General features: G+C 45.7%; 1 protein-coding gene across 1 annotated transcript; it reads left to right on the top strand.

The window, feature by feature from the left end:
• Positions 1-9,735: 9,735 nt before the first annotated feature.
• DUSP7 (dual specificity phosphatase 7) lies at positions 9,736-18,135 on the top strand. Its single transcript, XM_056860832.1, has 3 exons — positions 9,736-10,150; positions 14,205-14,633; positions 17,523-18,135. The coding sequence occupies exons 1-3, from the start codon at positions 9,736-9,738 to the stop codon at positions 17,828-17,830; spliced, it is 1,152 nt and encodes a 383-aa protein (XP_056716810.1). The 3' UTR covers positions 17,831-18,135.
• The last annotated feature ends 2,551 nt before the right edge of the window (positions 18,136-20,686 follow it).

The following is a 20,686-nucleotide window of genomic DNA, read 5'->3' as shown; positions in this document are numbered from 1 at the left end:
CGACCTATTTTTGAAAGAAGCTTTAGGGAGGAGGAGGAAATCAAGGGAAAAACAGAAACTGTTAAAATTCCCAGGATCCAAATGGGTACTGTTGCCTACAGTCATTCTTGAGCGTTTGTGCCTGCAGAAAATCTGGTAAGAGAAATAAAACTTCCAGTAAAAGAAGAAAAGCTGACCAGAAATGTGGTTTATGATTCAGAGAAAAGGTTAATAACATCCTCAGGGAAATGTCTATATTTGAAGAAAGCCTAATGTTTTACCTTAAGCAGAAGGTTGAGGATATTTTTAAAACATAATATCGCCTATCCTTGCATAGTGTTTAGCAGTGGCCAAAATGATAAACCTTCTGTGTCAGGGCATTCCATGGGGGGGGGGTGATGGGTCTTGGACCAGTGCGTTTAATATATCTGGTCCCGGTATCACACCTGACTAGGGTTGCCAGGTGCCCCCTGGTCACTGGGGGAGGGGGATGGGGGTTAGGGTTGGCAGCTCCAGGATGGGAAACTGCTGGAGGTTTGGGGTTGGAGCCTGGGGAAGACTGGGACCTCCGTAGGGTACAATGCCATAGAGTCCACCCTCCAAAGCATCCATTTCCTCCAGAGGAACTGATCTCTGTAGTCTGGAGACGAGCTGTAATTCCGGGGAATCCCCAGGTCCCACCTGGATGCTGGCATCCCTACACCTGACCTTGTACTGGTGCCTATCTAGTGCTCATAGAATGTAGTAGGAAGAGTATGAAAAGTTTTAGATGCAGGCTCCTATGGTTTTCTGAGAGTAGGTTTTCTAAGAGCAATACCCCCATTCCTCTGGCCTGGGAGGAAACAGCACACAGAGGAAGCTTTGCAGAATTCGGTCTCAGAATAAAAACATAAAAGTTGGCTCAAGATGCAGATCCTGTTTTCTACTTTAAAGGAAAACCCCTTAACAATCCACCAATCTTAAAAGAGGTAGCAAAATCCACGCGGCGGGAAGACCTGCAAGATCTCATTTGACATCTGCAAGTAGGAAGACCATACCTGGAATGATGAACTTTAGGGGAGAAGAAGGAAATAGAGACGGGGGCTATATGTAGGGTTGCCAGGTCCCTCTTCGTCATCGGCAGGAGGTTTTTGGGGCGGAGCCTAAGGAGGGCAGTGTTTGGGGAGGGGAGTGACTTCAATGTCATAGAGTCCAATTGTCAAAGCGGCCATTTTCTCCAGGGGAACAGATCGCTATTGGCTGGAGATCAGTTGTAATAGCAGATCTCCAGCTAGTACCTGGAGATTGGCAACCTTCGGTATATGAGAGAGAGAGAGAGAGAGAGAGAGAGAGAGAGAGAGAGAGAGAGAGAGAGAGAGAGAGAGATCTTGCTGCTGGCAGATTCGGCAAGAGTCCATATACTTTCAGGGTCCCTGAAGTGCTGTGGCGAAGCGCATCGCAGAGCACCAGCTGCTGCAGTGCTGAGTAAGATCCTCCTACTCCATCTCCCACTACCTTATGTGGGCTCAAGCATTGTTTTTGATTTCATAATGTCGACAGAAAGCCTTAAAAATTTAACATGAACATTAGAGAGCACAGCCCGGCAACTGTCTAGCAAAGCTCCTCCTTAGGTAAACATGGTGCTGCCACTAACACACAGACGGTCAAACCAAAGAGCAATGCATCAGGCCTTTTAAAAATAAGGCTATGTTTTATATTCTGTTTTTATAACATTTCCTTAATGTTCATTTAGCCCAGTGCTATTGAATCGACCGGCAGCAACTCTGTAAGCAGATGTCTTTACCATTCTTCAGATGGAGACACCAGGGACTGAACTCAAGGCTTCACAGATCACCAAAGAAATATACATTCTTTCCCTTCAGATGGGGGGACACAATTTGAAAATCACACCCTACTGCTTAAAATCGCTGTCTCCATAATTCTCTAGGGTTGCCAACTTCAGGTTGGGAAATTCCTGGAGATTTGGGGGTGGAGTAAGGTGAGGGCAGGGTTTGGGGAAGGAAGGGCCCTCATAAGAACATAAGAAAGGCCCTGCTGGATCAGAACAAGGCGCATCAAGTCCAGCAGGCTGTTCACACAGTGGCCAACCAGGTGCCTCTAGGAAGCCACAAACAAGACGACTGCAGCAGCACCATCCTGCCTGTGTTCCACAGCACCTAAGACAACAGGCATGCTCGTCTGATCCTGGAGAGAGTAGGTATTATACCCTCACCTAGGTATAATACCATAGAGTCCACCACCCGCAGCAGCCATTTTGATCTCTGTGACTGGGAGGTCAGCTGTAATTCTGGTAGATCCCCAGGCCCCACCTGGGGATTGGCAACCCTAGAAATTCAGGGGCTTCAGCAGGCCCATTTCGCCTCCTCACCTTTTTGCTTCAATTAGCACTTGGTTGTCCAACACTCTGCTCCTAAAAGATATTCAGTTATCATCAGGCTGGGTTTTTTTTTTGGGGGGGGGGTGTCTCTTTTTCTTTTGATGGATTTGGTCATATCCCCCACCACACCCCCCATACCCTGGTTAAGCTGCATGCCTGTATTTGTACGTCACACATAATTGGACCTAGTTTCAAACCTGGATTCCTTCATCGCACTCACGCAAAAGGAAGGGGGGAGGTCTGAGCCTGGCAACAAGCCAGGATTGTGTGCATTTGGGCCCTGCCAACTCCTCATGATGCCTGACTGCAACCACCGTCTGCTCGTGGCCTGGTTTTAGGGCTTTCATCAACCACATGCAGGTCAACTACATCATGGTTGAATGGGGAGGGGAAGGTGTGGTCCCTCGATATATGTCTTAACCTCAATGGATATACTGAGAAAGCATTTCCAATTTCTTCTTGCACACAGTGCAACTGAGCTTCATGAAAATCGTTGAAGTGGCAAGTCCAAGAACTCTCTTGTGTCTGTCTTATTTAGGCTGTATGGCTGCAGGGTGTTGTAGGTGGTTTAGAAATCATTATCAGCAGCAGCAGCTGGCTATCTTGTTTCTGGCAGCATGAAGTGGGTGTGTAGAATGTTAGTTTTGATATGGTAGCATGATGCACGCCTCATTTTTACACACCTAAAGAACAGCAACAAATGAGGCTTACTGAGAAAAACGCAAGCCAAGTTGCTTGATTCAAAAAAGGAGAAGCCCTTTGATAACAAGAATAACGGGTTGATTAGCTGCAAACACTCATTTTTGACATCCTAGGAGTACACCAGAAGTTGTATCTTCAGATAGCTGTGTTAGTTGACTCACACTGGAAGCCCTGCCATCATAAACTATATGTAGACTGTGGAGAAAAGGGAAGTGGAGGGCTGTTTTGACTTTTCCAAATAAAACAAAGCCCTGACATAAAAAGCTTATGCCATTTAAGGCATTTGCAATGCAACCCTAAGCAGAATTACACCCTTTTAAGCCCATGGACTCCCATGGGCTGTTGAGTCCATTAATACCTGTGTGTTCAGAATTGTGTGTGGTTGATGTTAAATTTAAAAACCCACAACACAGTTTAAATAACCCAAACTCGGGGCCAAGGAAAGCTGCATTAGGAAGCCTTTGTCAGTTGTGCTAATCAATTATATTCACATATGCTTGTTTATATTCTGCTTCAGTTAGTTGTGGGCAAAACATTGTGCAGGGAGCTAAAGCTCTGGACACCAGAAATCTGCCTACCCATTTTTAAGCCTATATTTGCTACCAAATGGGTTGGTCTCTTGTTCGAGGAAGGAAGGAAAATAGGTGAGGTTCTCAGGATGAATTCTTTATCCTCAGGACAAATTCTGTATTGTGTGGGGCTCTTTCAAACTTGCCTATAATTACTAAACACACTTGCGTAAATGACCAGACTGTGCTTCCTTTGAACATTCTGCAATATGGATATACTTCGAGGGGTGCTTTATCCGTTGCAAAGACCCTGAATGCTATCTAGGTGGTGCACAACTGGTTTACACATTGCACATACTTGTTAGGTAGGTTTGCGCGTGAGCTGCCCACAAGAGCAAGTACTCCTAAGTAAACTGTCTGCTCAGATGGAAGCTTCCAATGATACTGGTTTGATGCTTGGGCACCAAAGCTGAAGTTTGGGGAACCAGCAAAAAAAAAAAAAAACTCTGTGTGACTGAACAGTATTCTGGCCAAGTGACCTACACATCAGTGCCAGGAATTAGCCAGGAGCACCCACAGATCCTGATGTATGTACATCTATCCTTCTTCAAAACTGTTATTTATAGTGCTTAGCAACAGGTAGGCAGGTGGCCCACTGAGCTTCAGTCTTTGTGAGGGAGGCTGACTGCCCCAGGTGATGTGAAACATGTAGCATCTTTGTTCTGGCATGTCCCACAGTAGCTTGAGAAAACTCTAACAGCTAAATAAAAATTCTGAAGAGGTAGCCAAATTTGTCGGTTACAAACAAGGAGTATTGCGGCAATCTGAAGACTAACCCATTTTTGTGACAGAAGCTTTGTGGCTAGAGCCTGCTTCATTCAATGCCTACTGCGTACTGTATGCTGGCAGAAGAGACAAAGGAAACACAAAATAAACAGTCAGGTCAAAAGGCCAGGCAATGTAAAAGGCAGTTTATGACATTTCTCCACATAGCTCTGGCAATTCAAGATACACACAGCAACCATTCATAATAATGGTAATATAACACAATTGTCCTACCTTTGCTAGACTAATCCAATATCTACAGTGAGCGAAAAAGCCTTTTATCTCAGTTCAGACCTAAACAAATACAATTAAGCTTCCTGATTAATTCAGCAGTTTCACACTGGAGTCTCTCTTTGAAGTTATTTTGTTAAACAATGGTGACTTTCTGCAGCAGAGTATCTCAAGAGACTAAAAGGATTTCCCACTGGTTCTGAATGATGCCATTTTAACATCATACTTAGATCCATTTTTTTTGAATAGCTACTCATTGGCCTGACCTACACGAACGGCAATGCTGGCTTGTGATAACATGTATAATGTTGGAGGATCAGCAAGTGAACAATCCCTTAGTAGGGCAGTTGACGTCCATTAAGTCCTTGAATGGGGACTGGGATGACATTTGGGTTTGTTGCACAACCTAATTAGGAAGATGCTGATTTAAACTGAGGGGCTATCTATAAGTGAGGGGAAGCCAAGGCTTGTAAGACAAAATATCATTCTCCAGGATGGGGTGTAGATCATTAATTATATATTTGAGTGGTTTTAGGTGGAAGTTGTAGCTGATAACAAATTCCCTCGCCCATAATACTAGAACACGGGGTCATCTGCTAAAGCTGGAGGGTGAGAGATTAAAAACAGATAAAAGGAAGTATTTTTTCACACAACGCAGTTAAATTGTGGAACTCCCTGCCCCAGGATGTGGTGATGGCTGCCAGCTTGGAGGGCTTTAAGAGGGGAGTGGACATATTCACGGAGGAGAGGGGGATTCATGGCTGTTAGTTAGAATGGATACTAGTCATGCTGCATACCTATTCTCTCTAGCATCAGAGGAGCATGCCTATTATTTTGGGTGGGGTGGAACACGGGCAGGATGGTGCTGCTGCAGCTATCTTGTTAGTGGCTTCCTAGAGGCACCTGGTTGGCCACTGTGTGAACAGACTGCTGGACTTGATGGGCCTTGGTCTGATCCAGCAGGGCCTTTCTTATGTTCTTATGGTATTTTGCACCTCTCTGTTGTATGCTACTCCTGGGAACCAGTATGCTAGGAAGAGTGTGCTGTTGCCTGCTTCTGTAGTTTTAAATGGTCACTACTGTGCGTACCTTACATTTCACGGCCCTTTCTCTATTCCTCTGTGTTTGTGTGTGTATGATCTAGTCCTGCATGACTTGAATGTTGTTCAGGGTTTTATTAAATGCTAGTTTGTCAAACGAAAAATGAATGCCTTCTGGGGCCTACCATAACTTTGCCTGGCATATCTTTTGCAGAGAATGTAAATTATTTTTATTTTGGTGATTGACAACACTATCCTAAGACCAGACTGTCATGGTTCTGGGATGGCAACAACTAAGCCACAGAGAGGTGTAATGTGGCAATATAGCACCCCAGCAGCATCTGGGGTTCAGGGCTCAGCTGCCTGTTTTGAGTGACAATGCTATTATATGGGTTTGCTACTGAGAAGTTAAAAAAATGTTTTATTAACTGCTAGGCTTTACATTATTTATTGTAAATTGTATCACTTTGTATAAATTTGGCAGGATTAATTTTTTTAAATAAACCCTACCTTCTGTGTTTCTTGTTCTTTGGCAAGAAACAGTTGTTCAATTTGCTGCAAAAACTGGCAGATTTTGCTTCATTTTAGTAGCTTCATCAGCAGCAACTAAGAACCATTTCACCTACCAAACAGAGGTATAGTCTGGTTTGCTGCAAAGTATGCACTCAACAAAGAACTATAGCCAGTTACGACTCTGCCTTAATAGTGCAACTGTATGATATATGTTTGCAAACTTATCTTTCTTGTACCGATATCTTAATTTTTAGATATATATTTTAAAGATCCAGATCACCTATTAAAAGATAGTATGTGAAGAAGCTATAAGCTGTCCACCGATCCATACTAAAGCCTGCCTGCTGTGACTAGCGTCCCAAAATATTAACTACTGAGCATCAGGGTTCAAGAAGCAAAGGAAGCAGGGAGGAATTGCTAGTGCTTTGGATTAATAATACTGCAATTCTTACAAGGCTCATTATTAGCCCTTCTGCGCAAGCTTGCCGGAGACTTTCACGCAACGACATACCTATCTGATACTCCATTCACTTCCACCGAATCCCCTTCCCGCGCTTTGCTTCCAGCGACCTGATGCACAAGATTCCAAAGGCCCCGCCTCCCTCTTTGGATAGGCTCCTCGGGTTCTCGCATCGTCTACTTGAGCAGCTGATTGGCTCGTTGTGAAAAGGCGAAAGAACTCAAGGAAGCTTTTTTTTAAAGCGGAAAATCACGTGGAGCAACAAAGTTCTGTCAATCAAGCGCTCCATGTGTAAATAGCTAAAGAGCGAGAATCCGCTTGATATTTTATAGGTCGCGCGGCGCAAGCGTGGGTCCTGCTTGAGGCATTTGTTTACATCCAGCTCGGTTTTAGCATAAATACGTGTATAATTTCGAATGTTGTTTATTTCTGTCCCCAGATAGAAGATGCACACACAACCCCCCCTTCCCTCATTCAGTCGATGGAGGCAATTCTTGTTATTTACCAGGGCAAGCAGCGCCTGTCCTTGTTCCTTTTTAAACCCCATGTAACCCCTTCCAGCCACCTTGCGCCGCCCGGGTCATAATTGTCTTCCAGTGGTGGAGCCCACTGAAGCCCGTGGTAGTGCATTGCTGTGAATCCGAGGGCGAGCATTTGGTTAACGCTGCAAACCTGTGCAAATGTATCTAGGCGTGAGCCCCACTGGACACAGGTGACGCGTCTTGACTCTCGAAATCTCATTAACCCCCCCCCCCCAAATCTTGCTGGTCTCTAAGGCGCTACTGGACTCGAATCTAGCTCTTCTACTGCAGACCAACACGGAAGCTTTTTTTTTTTTTGCCATTTAGGGCCAAAGGGAGGCGATTCCCTTTCCAGCACAGGCAAGGCGGGAGAGAGGGGACCCGCGTAGGTCTCGTCTCGAGTTTGAGCACCTCTAGCGGGCTCTGCTTGCCGCCCTGGAATCACACAAGTCCTCTCCCCCTCCCGCCCTCTTAGGCATTAGGGCGGTGGTAAATCACACCAGGCTGAAGCGGCGGCGGCGACAGTGCAACGTCTAGAATACTCGAGCAGGCAGTACGAGCATTGCAGTTGCCCTTCTCAGAGCGAGAAAAACCGCAGTCCGTAAACCGCTTTTTCTAGAGCGGCTCCATAGACTTCAATTAGACTCCTCGAAGAAAGAAGAGTTTATCGATTGCTCCTAAGGAAGGGACCCGGGGTGTCCTGTTCTCCAGTCCTCTGCCAGAGAGAATGCGGCAGGGTTTTCTGAACGTTGGAGCATCCCAGCACTATGTATACGAGATTCCTTCCGGTTCCCCCCCCTTTTTTTACGTGACATGGGATCAGTCCAGAGGCCAGGGACATGCATGCAGCGGCACGCTAAAGAAACCAAGCGCGTTCCCTTCTGACGGGAAGGATAACTTGCAGGTGTTCCTTTTGATCAGATTGCATGGTAATTAATTAGCAAAAGTCACAGGAATGTCATAGGGTGAAGGCATACTAAATATCATCATCATCCAAACCTTTATTGGCATAGAACATACTAAATATCAAGAAATGCGATTCTTCCACTGCAATCCTAAAACAAAACAAAACACCTACTTTCTTGGGTGTAAGTCCCATTGAATAGACCTGAGTAGGATTCTGAGTAAACCTGAGTAGGATTGCTCTGTTAATCTAGAAAAGAGCAAGAGTCGTTTCACCTTAAAGACGTACAAGAATATTTTCTGGCAGGGTATGAGCTTTCGTGAGCCACAGCTCACTTCTTCAGATACAGCTAGAATGTGAATCCATCTGTCTTTAAGTAGAGGAGAGTGAATTCAGACAAGCATTAGTATGTAAATGTTAACAGTATGTTAATGTGAATAGCAGGCGTGATGGGATTCGGTGCGGTATGCAGAAGAGTCTGTGATGTCCAGGGGAGAGATGACCCCTGGACATCACAGACTCATCTGCATACCACACCTATTCACATTGACATACTGTTAACATTTACATACTAATGCTTGTCTGAATTCACTCTCCTCTACTTAAAGACAGATGGATTCACATTCTAGCTGTATCTGAAGAAGTGAGCTGTGGCTCACGAAAGCTCCTACCCTGCCAGAAAATATTTTTGTTAGTCTTTAAAGTGCTCCTGGACTCTTGCCCTTTTCTACTACTGCAGACAGACTAACACGGCGACCCACTGGGAATTATCTGTTAATCTAGTTGTGTGTGTGTGTGTGTGTGTTTTTGGGGGGGGAGGTTATCCGAGCCTAGGTATGTTTATTCATAAGTAAATCGCGCGGAGCCCAAAGCAAATTCACATAAGGGGGAGTTTAGATTCATACGCAGGCAGGAGGAGGAAGTAAGCCAGCCTCGCAGACCGCGCGACCGCTCCGCCAGAGCTCCTCGTGTATTCGCCGTCCGGCCAACGGGCACAGGAGAAAGGTCCGCCGCGTCCCCTTTAAGGCCCGCCTCCTCGCCTTGCCCGCCCAGGTCCCGCCTCCTCGAGCCTGACACGCCGCTCCGATGGCGAAGCCCCTTTTTAATTGAGGCTGTCAGGCAGGACCCGCGATGGAGCGGCGGCGAGGAGGCGGCAGCAGCAGCAGCGGCTCTGGCAGAAGCGCCTTGAACCGGAGCAAGTAGCGCCTGCCTTTGCAAGGGAGGGAAAAGCGAGGCACGAGCCTCGCAGTCGGCAGCAAAGCACCCTCCTCCTCCTCCTCCTCCTCCTCCCGGCGGTGGGGAGAAAAGCCGCACCGTTCTCTGTCTGTTTCTCCCCCCCTCCCGCCGCACGCACACGCACACACACACACACCGCTTCCAGCTCCTGCAAGTGGAAGGAAACGTCTTTGCAGCGAGCAGAGAAGATCGAGAGGACGGGAACGCCGATCTGCTGACGCCTTTGGATCCCTAAAGCGGATCCCCTCGCGGATCGCTTTTTATTTTAATTTTTTAATTTTTTTTTTTAAAACTCGGGTTTACTTTCCCGCGGCTTGGAGGAGGCTGCGAGGGGGCCTGTGCTCCCCGCGGCTCGGTTTCCGCGCGCGGTCCTCCTCTCGCCGCCGCCCGCCCCCCCCCCCGCCGCCCCTGTCTCGGCCCCCTGCCGTCGCGGTCCCGATGAAAAACCACATCTGGGGCAGCTCCCCGCGGGCCCCCATGGCGGCGTCGGCGCCGTGGAAGAGCGTGGAGTGGCTGCAGGAGGAGCTGGAGTCGGGCGGGGGCCGCGCCCTGCTGCTGCTCGACTGCCGCCCGCACGAGCTCTTCGAGTCGTCGCACATCGAGACGGCCATCAACCTGGCCATCCCGGGCCTGATGCTGCGGCGCCTCAAGAAGGGCAACCTGCCCATCCGCTCCATCATCCCCAACCACGAGGACAAGGAGCGCTTCGCCAAGCGCTGCAAGGCCGACACGGTGCTGCTGTACGACGAGGCCACGGCCGAGTGGCAGCAGGACGCCGGCGCCCCGGCCTCCGTGCTCGGCCTCCTGCTGCACAAGCTGCGCGAGGACGGCTGCAAGGCCTTTTACCTGAAAGGTGAGCCGCGCGGGGGCGGAGCGGCGCTGGCCGGGACGGGGCGCTTTGGAGGGCTTGCGGCCAGGGCCATTTATTCATGGAAGGTTTTGCCCTGGAGTTGCCACTCTTTAGATGCACTTTTCCCCCATCCAGATTCTCAAAACGCAACAGTAAAACCCCGTGCAGAGTTTTGAGGATTCAGATGGGGGAAATGTGCAGCTATAGAGTGACAAATCCAATGCAAAACCTTCCATGAATAAATGGCCCGGGAGTCGGAAGCCACTTGATGGCACTCAACACACACACACAAGCTGCTGCTGGCAATGGGGGTAGGGGGGGTTTGCAGGGAAGCGCCGCTAAGAGCCCCCAGATGTCCGCCGGCGGGATTTAGACGCCCCCCCCCGCCCCACTTCCCCTACGGAGGGGCAGCAGGTCGCGGGTCTGTAGCTCGCAGCCCGAGCCGCTGGCGCCGTTCCCGCCTAAGCCCTTGCCTCCCGCCCCGCTTGACCTGTCATGATCTCCACGTTTCCCTCCACCGACGGCTCCTGGGATCTCTTTCCGCTGCCCTGCGTGCCAGATCTCCCAACCTTTGCGCTTTCTTTCCCCCACTTCCTGACCCTTCGTTTTCCGGCCGTGGGGGGCTGTGGGCGGCTACTTCTAAGGAATCGCTTTCCCCCCTCCCCCATTTGAAAAAGGACATTTTCTTCATTTTAAAACAAATAAACGGTTTCCAAAAGGGATTAGGGTTTTTTTGTTTTTTTTTGGTTGGTTGGTTGGTTTTGCCAAAGGATTATGCTCTTCCATTAATCTCCCGTTGTTGGTGTTGCTGTGTGTGTGTGTGTGGACGGTTCCCTGGGCTGAGACATTTTGACCACTGAGCCATGGATGGGTCTGTGTTGGGGTTATTAATTAATACTGCTGCCATCCAGAAAGATAGGATCGTGGTTATGGCTTATTGAAAGCTGCTCGCTACTTAATGCCCAACGATCTGCTCTTACATTTCCCCCCTCCTTGGTAAAAAATAAAAAAAGGGAGAGGGGGGGATCTTTCTGTGTCCTGTACGGCGTGTGGGGGGTAGTGTTCCCTCCTACTTCCCTTCCAGAAAAAGGACTGCTCCTGTCAGATTCTTCCCTGTCTGTGAATAGAGAATTTTCAGGACGTCACACAAGTATCTTTCTGGAATCTGGTTTGTGAGAGTTCTGTATCTGTTTCTGGCTAGCATCCCTGCCTTTCCCTCTACCTCTCACAGTACCTGATTTATTACCACCAACCTTTAAAAAAAGATTTCTGGACAACTGTCTGTTTCTGGTTTTCCCTCCCCCCCCCCAAGCCCCCTTAACAGAGTTTCAGAATTTTTGGGCAAAGGGGAGAATGGACTGGAAAGGCATCCAAAACCTCGTCCGTAGCTGTGACTTCATGTGCCCACTTGCCCAAAATACAGTTTTTACACATATTCTGCTATCTGAGAACAGTTGCTAGAATTAATATTTATTAGGGGGGGGGATATGGATCGTTTGGCGCTTGTCTGTCATTCCTAAGACCCCTATCTGATTGGTGACTAGTCTCTGCATATTAAGGCCAGATCCAGGTGTTTGTATACAGTTTCCAGCTGTGGGTTGGGGAGAGGGGGTGGCTGGCCTTGCCTCTGGCCCAGAGGTTGTGCTAGGTGACCTTTCTGGTTCAGTGTTTCCTTTTGAGATCTCTGAATGAAACACATTTGAATGGAGATCTCAATTGATTAAATTCCCCCATTCAGATCTAGAACCGTTTCCTGTGAAAGGGCATTGCTGTGAGGGAGGCTGCCCAGGAGAGCAAGGATGGTTTGTGCCAACCGCTGTGGTCACTGGGTGGCGGGGTTGAGGCAGAAATGGCAGGCGACACTGAATCAAAAGGATCCCTTTCAATAAAATCTGGTGTGTGTGCGTGTGTTGTTTTTTTTTAATGGGATTTCCGTAGTGGAGGGAGGAGCAAGACGTTTGGACAGTGTATGGGCTCTAGAGGAGGGAATAAACTGTTCCTATGGGTTGTGGGATCTTTTCTTGCCTACCATTGACTCCTTAGGAGCTGAATTAAAACTACCCTATGCATTTCTTGAGTTATTCTTGACTGACTGAGTGCACTGCCCAGCCTTTTCATCCCTCAGTAGTGTTTTTTTTTTTACTTATTGAGGAGTGTAGTATTTAACCTTGATTTTATAGTTAATCTCTCTCACCCTCCCCCATCTCCTGTAGTTCTTAACTTATATGTAACAGAAGAAAGAGGAGTTAAAAGCTGCTGCGTTTCTCTCCCTTCTCTCTTCTGGGGCCTCAGTGGGAAATGTTTCCAATTAAAATTCCAAAATGGCTTCTCCATATTGTCTTTCTCTTTGAGGAGAAGAAAAAGGGAACCTGTTTTTTTCTTCATGAATGAATATGGCAGGGGCTGTGTACTCTGTTCAGTGACCTTACTGCAGCTATGCCAAGCTCCTTAAATTTCCAGGCGACTTTTATAATGGCACTGTTTATCAGATTTAGATAATGATGGTTAAATACCTATTAATGTACATTAAGGAGAAAGTAAGTTTTCCTTTTCCTAATTGCTAAATCAAAATGAGCCATCAAAAAACAAATAATTAGGAGGAGAAATTGTTTCTGGTGTTGGCTGCACATCAGCAAAGCCTTAGATCTACGTAAATTTGAAGCAAATGTCTCAGCTCGCACATTGGCATTTTTTAAACTGACAGTTGTGATCTTGCCGCGGATGTAGCACGATACTCAAATATTCTGATTTTAAAACTGAAACTTCGATTGTCCCATTCTCTTATCCTTCTCCTCAGAACTATTATGTTATTGCCAGCATGTGGGGAAGGTGCTGTCTCTACAAGTAGCTCCAAATATATTTGTATTTAGTTCTTTTAGTTCAAGTGTTTAGTTCTTTTCAGAATACCTATTACCCTGTCAAAAGCTAAATTGACTCTCACTCATTAATGTCAGTGGGAAATGAACTAAAACCCTCTTGTTCTTGAGATGAGATACCTTGAGTTTCTGCCTTCTTCAGACCCAGTGTCTGCTACATTTCTAGCAGCTGCATGAGAATCATTCAACAGGTAAAGCTTTCCCATCATTGGGAAAGCATAACCTCCATGCAACAGTGTCTGGTTTTCTGACAGTTAGGTGTCTGTTAAAGGCACAGAAGTCCTGCTAGGAGAGGGAAAAAGGAAGCAATATCAATTGTACTCGGTCATATTTTTACCATCAGTTTTATTCACAAATAAAGCTTGTATAACACATGTCAAATCTGTGTCTATGGGTTCCTGCTTCAGAGGCAGGTAATCAAAGAAACTGAGGTCTCTATAACCTGTTTCTGGACAGAACTACTTCAGATTGCAGGATTTGTGTGTGAGTATGTGTGTATGTATGTACACACACACACACACACACACACACACACACACACACACAAATATATATGTGACTGAGTGAGAGAGATTCCTCCTTACTGAAAAATCCCTATAATCAGAAAACTAAGTAATGAAGGATTCTACATTTCCATGACATAGTCACATTTTTTTTTGAGTATTTAGTGAAGTTTGAAGTGCTGCAGCCCCGACTTGGGCTTTATCCCCTTTGGGTGAGAACTGCACCTGAGTGGGACAGGAAAAAAAGGGGAGTCCTGCAGTGCCGACTTACTGCATGTGATCAGTCCCAAGGTGAAGCATTCACTCGAAAGTTCTGTCTTTACTGGCACTTGCTGGGTTGCCAACTCTTGTTCTTCTGCCTTTAATATTTTATCATCTGCTAATGTCTGCAGAGCAGTGGTTATCTCCATGCTATGAAAGGGCAAGTTGTTGTTCGAGTTGCTGTTCAAAGTGCAGTTGTAGGGTAGACCTGTGTGTTTTGGACAGTTGGCAACCTGAACTGCTATTGAAGAGGAAGCACGAAATAAAAGGTTGGGAAACCAATCTCTGGATTCTGTCATTCTTACTCCTAGGAAACAAGTAATTGAAAATGCTGTGTCCCCTTGGTAATAAGCATCTTGTTGCCTGTGGCACCAAAGTACAGTGACAGTAAGTGCTATTTTCTGTTTACTTCCACAGGTGGATTCAACAAGTTTCAGACAGAATACTCAGAGCATTGTGAAACCAGCCTCGACACTTCCTCTCCCACCAACTCTCCCCCTGCGTCAGTTCTTGGCCTGGGCGGGCTGAGGATAAGCTCCGATTGTTCCGATGGGGAATCTGATCGGGAACCAAGCAGTGCCACAGAATCCGATGGGAGCCCAATCCCAAACAACCAGCCTGCCTTCCCTGTCCAGATTCTCCCTTACTTGTATCTGGGCTGTGCCAAAGATTCCAGCAACCTGGATGTCTTGGGCAAGTATGGCATCAAGTACATCCTGAACGTTACTCCCAACCTTCCCAACATGTTTGAGCACGATGGAGAATTCAAGTACAAACAGATTCCCATCTCGGATCACTGGAGTCAGAATCTCTCCCAATTCTTTCCTGAGGCCATTGCTTTCATTGGTAGGTGTTGGACATCCTGTTGTTGATGGAACAGCCCCTTTAGCAATTAGTAATTTTCCATAACTAATCTACAGGGTTCTTTAACTGCTCCTCCCATCTGCCTCTGGTGAATTAATGTGTCCAATTTTACACCTCCTGGTACCTGGTGAATGTGCCAGTATTGGGGTACCAAATTATAACCTGTATGGGCGATACACTAGTTGGAGCAAAAATCACATCCAATTAAACTTCTAGGGATTTCTCTGCACATGGTAGATTTAGAAATAAGATTGTGTGGTCATGGTTTTGGGCATTATGGTTTTGGGTGTTATGGAGGCATTTTCCTGTTAAAATTCTACCTCTGGATAACCATTTCAACATTGATTTGTCTGGCAGAGAACTACTGAACATCTGCTGTGGTCCCCTAATCCGATGCTGAAGATTGTGGGGCATATTCTAGGATGCATACAATTAATGTGGGGTGCTGGCCAGGCCTTTTGGGCCTTACTATCACTGTGTCAGCTGCGAGTGTGGCCATATATCATGTTAGCCACAAACAGAAGGGGAAGATCGGTGGTAGGTGGCAAGCTGTTTTGCTGGAAAGGCTATCTACCATTACTGATCTTCTCATTACGGAAATGCCGGGTTTTCTGGAACAGTTTCAAAACTATTGAGATAAAATAATGAAAGGTTACCTTACACCCTCATACTTGCCACTAGATTACTAAATTCAGAACTGTCTGTGTTGGATGCATGATGGTTCATTCACACATGCAGGTTATCTCAGTGCCCAAATTAACAAGTGATGAATATGCATATGTGGACCTACTTGTAGACTGGGGATATCATCATGACTTATTTTTGTGGTTTGGAGAAAATCCTTATGCTGACCACCTAAAAGTGAGAATCTCCGTGTCTAAATGGGAGCCTCCTAGGATCAGAGATGTGTATAATACAGGAACACAGATTTTATTTTTATTTATTTTATTTGTACCCCGCCCTTTCCCGGCAGAAATAACGTGCTTTTAAAAAATGCAGTGATTTTCGTGTTTGCTTTCAAGGTCCCAAAAAGAAACCCTGTTTTATACTGAGGGTTATGGGGAAAACATCTAGTAGGTTGAAGTCTCTTCCTTGTGCACACCTAACTAGATTTGTTTGAAGGTGGAACATTGCTGTTGTAACAGAATCCTCAAGCATAGCACTTACGCTCCCCCATTTGCTGGTAGTGCTGATCTGTGTATAGCATGTGCACTGCTTATAAGCCTTGCAAGTGCATAGAGTATGCTATAATTGGCTCATAATGTGGCGTGTATACTAGCCACAGATGTGTTTACTGTGGGAGAAATACTGGGCAAATGTTGATGTGCCTGGGCACACCGAAAAGTCTGGCAACATCAAGACTGCTCGTGTTGCTTGCAGTGTTCTTCCTTTTTCTAGGCAGCTTTCCTGTTGTAAACTAACACTTTATGAGGAGGCAAAGGCCAACTGGTGTCCAAATGTATTTAGGCTTGTATTACCGCGGATTTAAAAAATCTGTAAGATCTGTTCCTTCAACTGCACTGCTGTTATCAGTTTATCGGAACTTGTTTTTACTTGAAGGCTTGCTGCTAGAGTGTGGTATTGAGACACTGCCTCCGTCAAAAACATCCTTCCATGAAAACCACACGTTGTGCTTTTGGTTTTTATGACAGGAAATGATTACCTCATTCATTCACTATAAAACCCAATTTGGGAAAAAGCACCTGTGTTCAAAGAGAATGCTAGCAGACCTCAGAGAAACTCTTCAGCTAGAGAAATGCCTGTGCTGAACGGTCCTTGCTCAGTGGCTTGTACAGTGTGGTGGAATAAGAAGTCAAGTGATTTCATTCTGTATTTCTCTCTTTCATCTGCTACCTGTAGCTTATGACTTCCTGCTGTTAGTCAAAGAACAAGGTGTGGCCTTGTTCAGAGTTAGTCCAGTCCAAGTGGTCTTACACTGGAGCACAGGATTGCATTGCAAGGTGGCTAGATGACAGTCGACCAAGGCCTCAGCGTGTGTCCTCTGAAGTTAATCCTATGGGCCTTAATGGGATGTACGTCTGAGTGTGTTTGGTTACAGTTGTAGCCTTTGTCACTTGGCTCATGGTGTTGGTTTACTTAAGTAGAGCTAACATCAGATAAAGGTGTTGAAGAATGCGACCTTATTCTCCACTGTCAGTTACATGTAGATGCCATCAGGAATCCGTGGCAGTGTTTTCAGCCTTTGGAAATATGTTGCTTTGGTAATTAAAATGCAGTTAGCCTTTCTTGCCCGCCATTACATGCTTGAATGTTGTTGTTAAACAATGGTAATTTTGTGAGGAGTGAGAAAATATAATCCTTTTTAGCTAACTTCATCTCCCACGTGAAGCTGGCTTTCTGTTCAGAAAATAAGGAGCCTCCAAAAGCTATCTAATGTGGCCCTTGTAGCATTTAGTCATGTGTCAATTTTACAGAGTCTTGGCTACCAACCAGAGCGTTGCTTAATATAAACATTGTTGAGACCGAAGAGCACTGAATTGCCATCTTAACAAGATTCAGGGAGTACAAGTCTGACGTTGCCCCCTCACTCTTATTTCCTTATCTTTTCCACTTATCACTATTTCCTGCTGCATGAAGATGATGTAAGATTTAAAGAACTAATATTTGTAAACTGCCCTTGCTGTGTAGTACTGGCTGCCACTATCGATGCAAGTATACAACATATGAGACTTGCAGGAAGCATTTAGTTGGAACGGTAGTTGTATGTGGCAATGGCTTAGTTTAGTCCTTTGTATTGTTCTTTGATCTTTGACTGGAAAAGATAGAGGCAGGTTTCCAGTTAGCCCTGTGTCAATGAGGTGGCTTCTTTGGTACAGAGTGATAACCCTCCCTCTTTTCTCCTTATTTCAGATGAGGCCCGTTCCAAGAAATGTGGTATCCTGGTTCACTGCCTTGCCGGTATCAGCAGGTCCGTCACAGTGACAGTTGCCTACTTGATGCAAAAGCTCAACTTGTCTCTGAATGATGCCTACGATTTTGTGAAAAGGAAAAAGTCCAATATCTCCCCAAACTTTAACTTCATGGGCCAACTCCTGGACTTTGAGAGGACTTTGGGGCTCACCAGCCCATGCGATAACCGCTCCCCCAGTGAGCAGCTTTACTTCACCACCCCGACAAATCACAACTTGTTTCAGCTGAACACTTTGGAGTCCACATGAAGGGCATTTTCTTTGGGGCTCCCTGAGCCTTGAATAGCTTCTCTTGAGCATTTCAAATTCATTAAAGGAAAAAGAAAAAGTATTTCCGGTCAGCCTTGAAAGAACTGGTTTCTCCAAGCAGAGCTATCTGATTGCTGCTTTGCTGAAAAGGCTTACGCCGTTTATTAGTATTCTGATGCTAATCAAAATGGGTTTGGAGGAGTTACCTTATCAGAGTTATTTAATGTGAGGGATGGCCCGGCATTCTGAACGCAGCTGTTACTGGCAATAACTGCTTTCCTGAGTGTGTAGAGACTGACACCACACACACACACACACAATATGTGCACACCACACTGGCATGCCAAAGCTGCTTGTGTGTCTGTGAGCTGGGACTGGAAAGCAAAGGAGCCTCAATGCACTTGGCAACCTTGACCAATAAGTGTTGGCCTGAGACTGTTGTTTTAAAAAATCCAGTTTACTTTTTTTAAAAGGAGGTAATCTTTACTCTTTCTTGGGTTCAAGCTCTTTTTAAATGCGTACGTTCCTGACTGTTTGTACAGACAAGGTTGCAAAACCAGTATTTTATTCTGTTATTGTTCGAATTCATGTTTTTTTAGATAAAGGAGAAGAATCAAATGTTTCTATAGACCAAATGCATTTTGCACACTTTGTAAAGCCTTGATCATATACTGGCATGTTACTGGGTACTGGGAGTGGGCGAGACAGGACACCTTGCTGCTGCTGTTGGCATCTGGGTGGAGTTTTCATGACTTGTGAGGGCCAGTTGGTGACAACACCCCCTCCACCATGCCCACGTTCACAAACTCTTCTGCACTGAATCAGCCAAGGTGACTAAGCGCCAATGTGCATTTTAAAAAAAAACCACCACCTTTGCCAAAAACAAACAAACCCACACCCCTACCCTATACCCGTTATCACTCTGTTTGGTGTTACCTGAGATTGCATCTCGCCTAACCTCCATCCAGAGCTGGCAGAAGCATGTTTAAGGCTCTCCATTGCTCTGCTCAGCCTGTTATGACTGTTAATGTCACCCAGCTGGCCTGAAACCATGCCAGCTTCGGAAGCAATGAAAATCTTTTTCAACAATGTTGGCATTTATCTGGTGCGCTTGCCTCTGCTGCGGCGGGAGGAGCAGCATGGCGGTGAGGCCAGGCGCAGCCCATGATCCTGCTATTTAAGTAGGCTTGTGCTGAGTAAAGGCTCTTCTAATACAGAACCCCAGAGGGGTTCTAATGCATATGAACCAGAGGAGGGCATATGCGACTGTGCTGTTGAGCACAGGGGTGGGGAAGCAGCTGATATCTAAAGCCACTGGAGCTTTCTGGTGAATTTTCGTTTTCTGGGTAACTTCTTTGCTGTGCCTTCTACAACAAGAAGACTTGTTTATAATTCTCACTAATGTATTGGGGGGGGGGTAATACATCTTGTATTATACTGGAAGAGGGAGAAGTGGTGCTTATATTTTTTTCAGGAGGGCCGAACAGACAAGGACAAAATATATTGGCTTCAGGGTAGTCCCTCCTTTTTCCTGCTTCCCTTTCCACTTTCACTCTCAAAGTAACTTAAAGCCACGGATTCCCCCCCCAACTATTCAGTTTTGTACTTTTTCAGCAAATGAAAACGATCTTCATGTGAACGAATGTTTATTGCTGTCGCATCAAGAAATTGTGGTGTGTGTTTTTTTGTTAAATATTCATTCCAGATAATGGGAATGATCTTTTTGTCAGTTTGTTCATTTGTTCTTTTTTTAAAAAATGTAATAATCTTGGGGTTGTTGGGGTCATCAGGGCAAGAAAAGTGGAGCACTATGTGTGGATGAGCAAGCAAGTGGGGATTCTCTTAACTGCATCTTACCTCAAGGAGGCATTTTATTTTTTTCAGGGATTTAGACTGTGCATCTGTATCTTGTTAAGCTGGTTTGTATAAAGGCTTCCTGTGCCAATGGTGGTCTTCTTAAAGATGCATCCTCCTCGTATAAATGAGAGTTTGTTAGTGAGGGACAGCTTTGCTTTCTGTGTTATGAAGGAAAAATGAGTGACCCTATATATCCTGAACCCAATATTGGGACTCTGTTTATATTGCAAATAAATATTATTTTTTCTTTAAAACCATGTTTCTGTATTTAAATACTTGTGTTGCTAGTTTGGCTTCTTTTCTTTTTAAAAAGGGAACACCATTCCCTTTGGTTTTTAACCCACTTCTCTGACCAGGACTAGTGTTTGCTGGTTGGTTGCCGTTCATGTGGCAATTGATTTTACACCATTTAATTTTCAAGGTCTGTGGTCAAGCTTGGGGAAAGGGGTCCAAATTCAAGAATGTAAAAAAACCCTGGAAAGTTCTGACCTCATATTTCTGGCAGAAATACAACTTGTTGGCAGGGTATGTTTTGCCACAGGCTTCTGTTGTTGGAGCCTTGCCAGTTGCTTCATTGATGGGTATGGCTGGGCTATGTCTCTTAATATAGTTGGCTGTTTGTATTTGAAAGCGTATTGATCATTAAAAAAACCCCAAACAGAAGACAATAGGCTCTCCAGGTACCTAGCACCAGAGCTAACCCAGCCTTTCAGGGGTTCACCCTTAGGTATGATAAGTTCTTGACAAAAGCCAGCGCTGAAAGGGGTGACAAAACCTTTATGAACTGTGACGGGATCATGCATCTTGCTGCTTCTTTGGGCAAGGGTGAGCTGTATTTTGTATGCCTCATGAATTCAGTTTGGGGGAGGGAAGCTTAAGTTCCAAGTGGAACTTCAGACCCTTCCTGCCCATCTGGCCTTGATACAGCATTTCTGTCAGGAATCGGGGTAAATCTGAAGCCGCCACATCTTTTCAATGTAACCTGCAGTTCAGTTTGAC

The sequence above is a fragment of the Euleptes europaea genome, chromosome 1 (genome assembly GCF_029931775.1).
Source record: "Euleptes europaea isolate rEulEur1 chromosome 1, rEulEur1.hap1, whole genome shotgun sequence".
Lineage (NCBI taxonomy): Eukaryota > Metazoa > Chordata > Lepidosauria > Squamata > Sphaerodactylidae > Euleptes > Euleptes europaea.
This window is presented reverse-complemented; position numbering and strand designations above follow the sequence as displayed.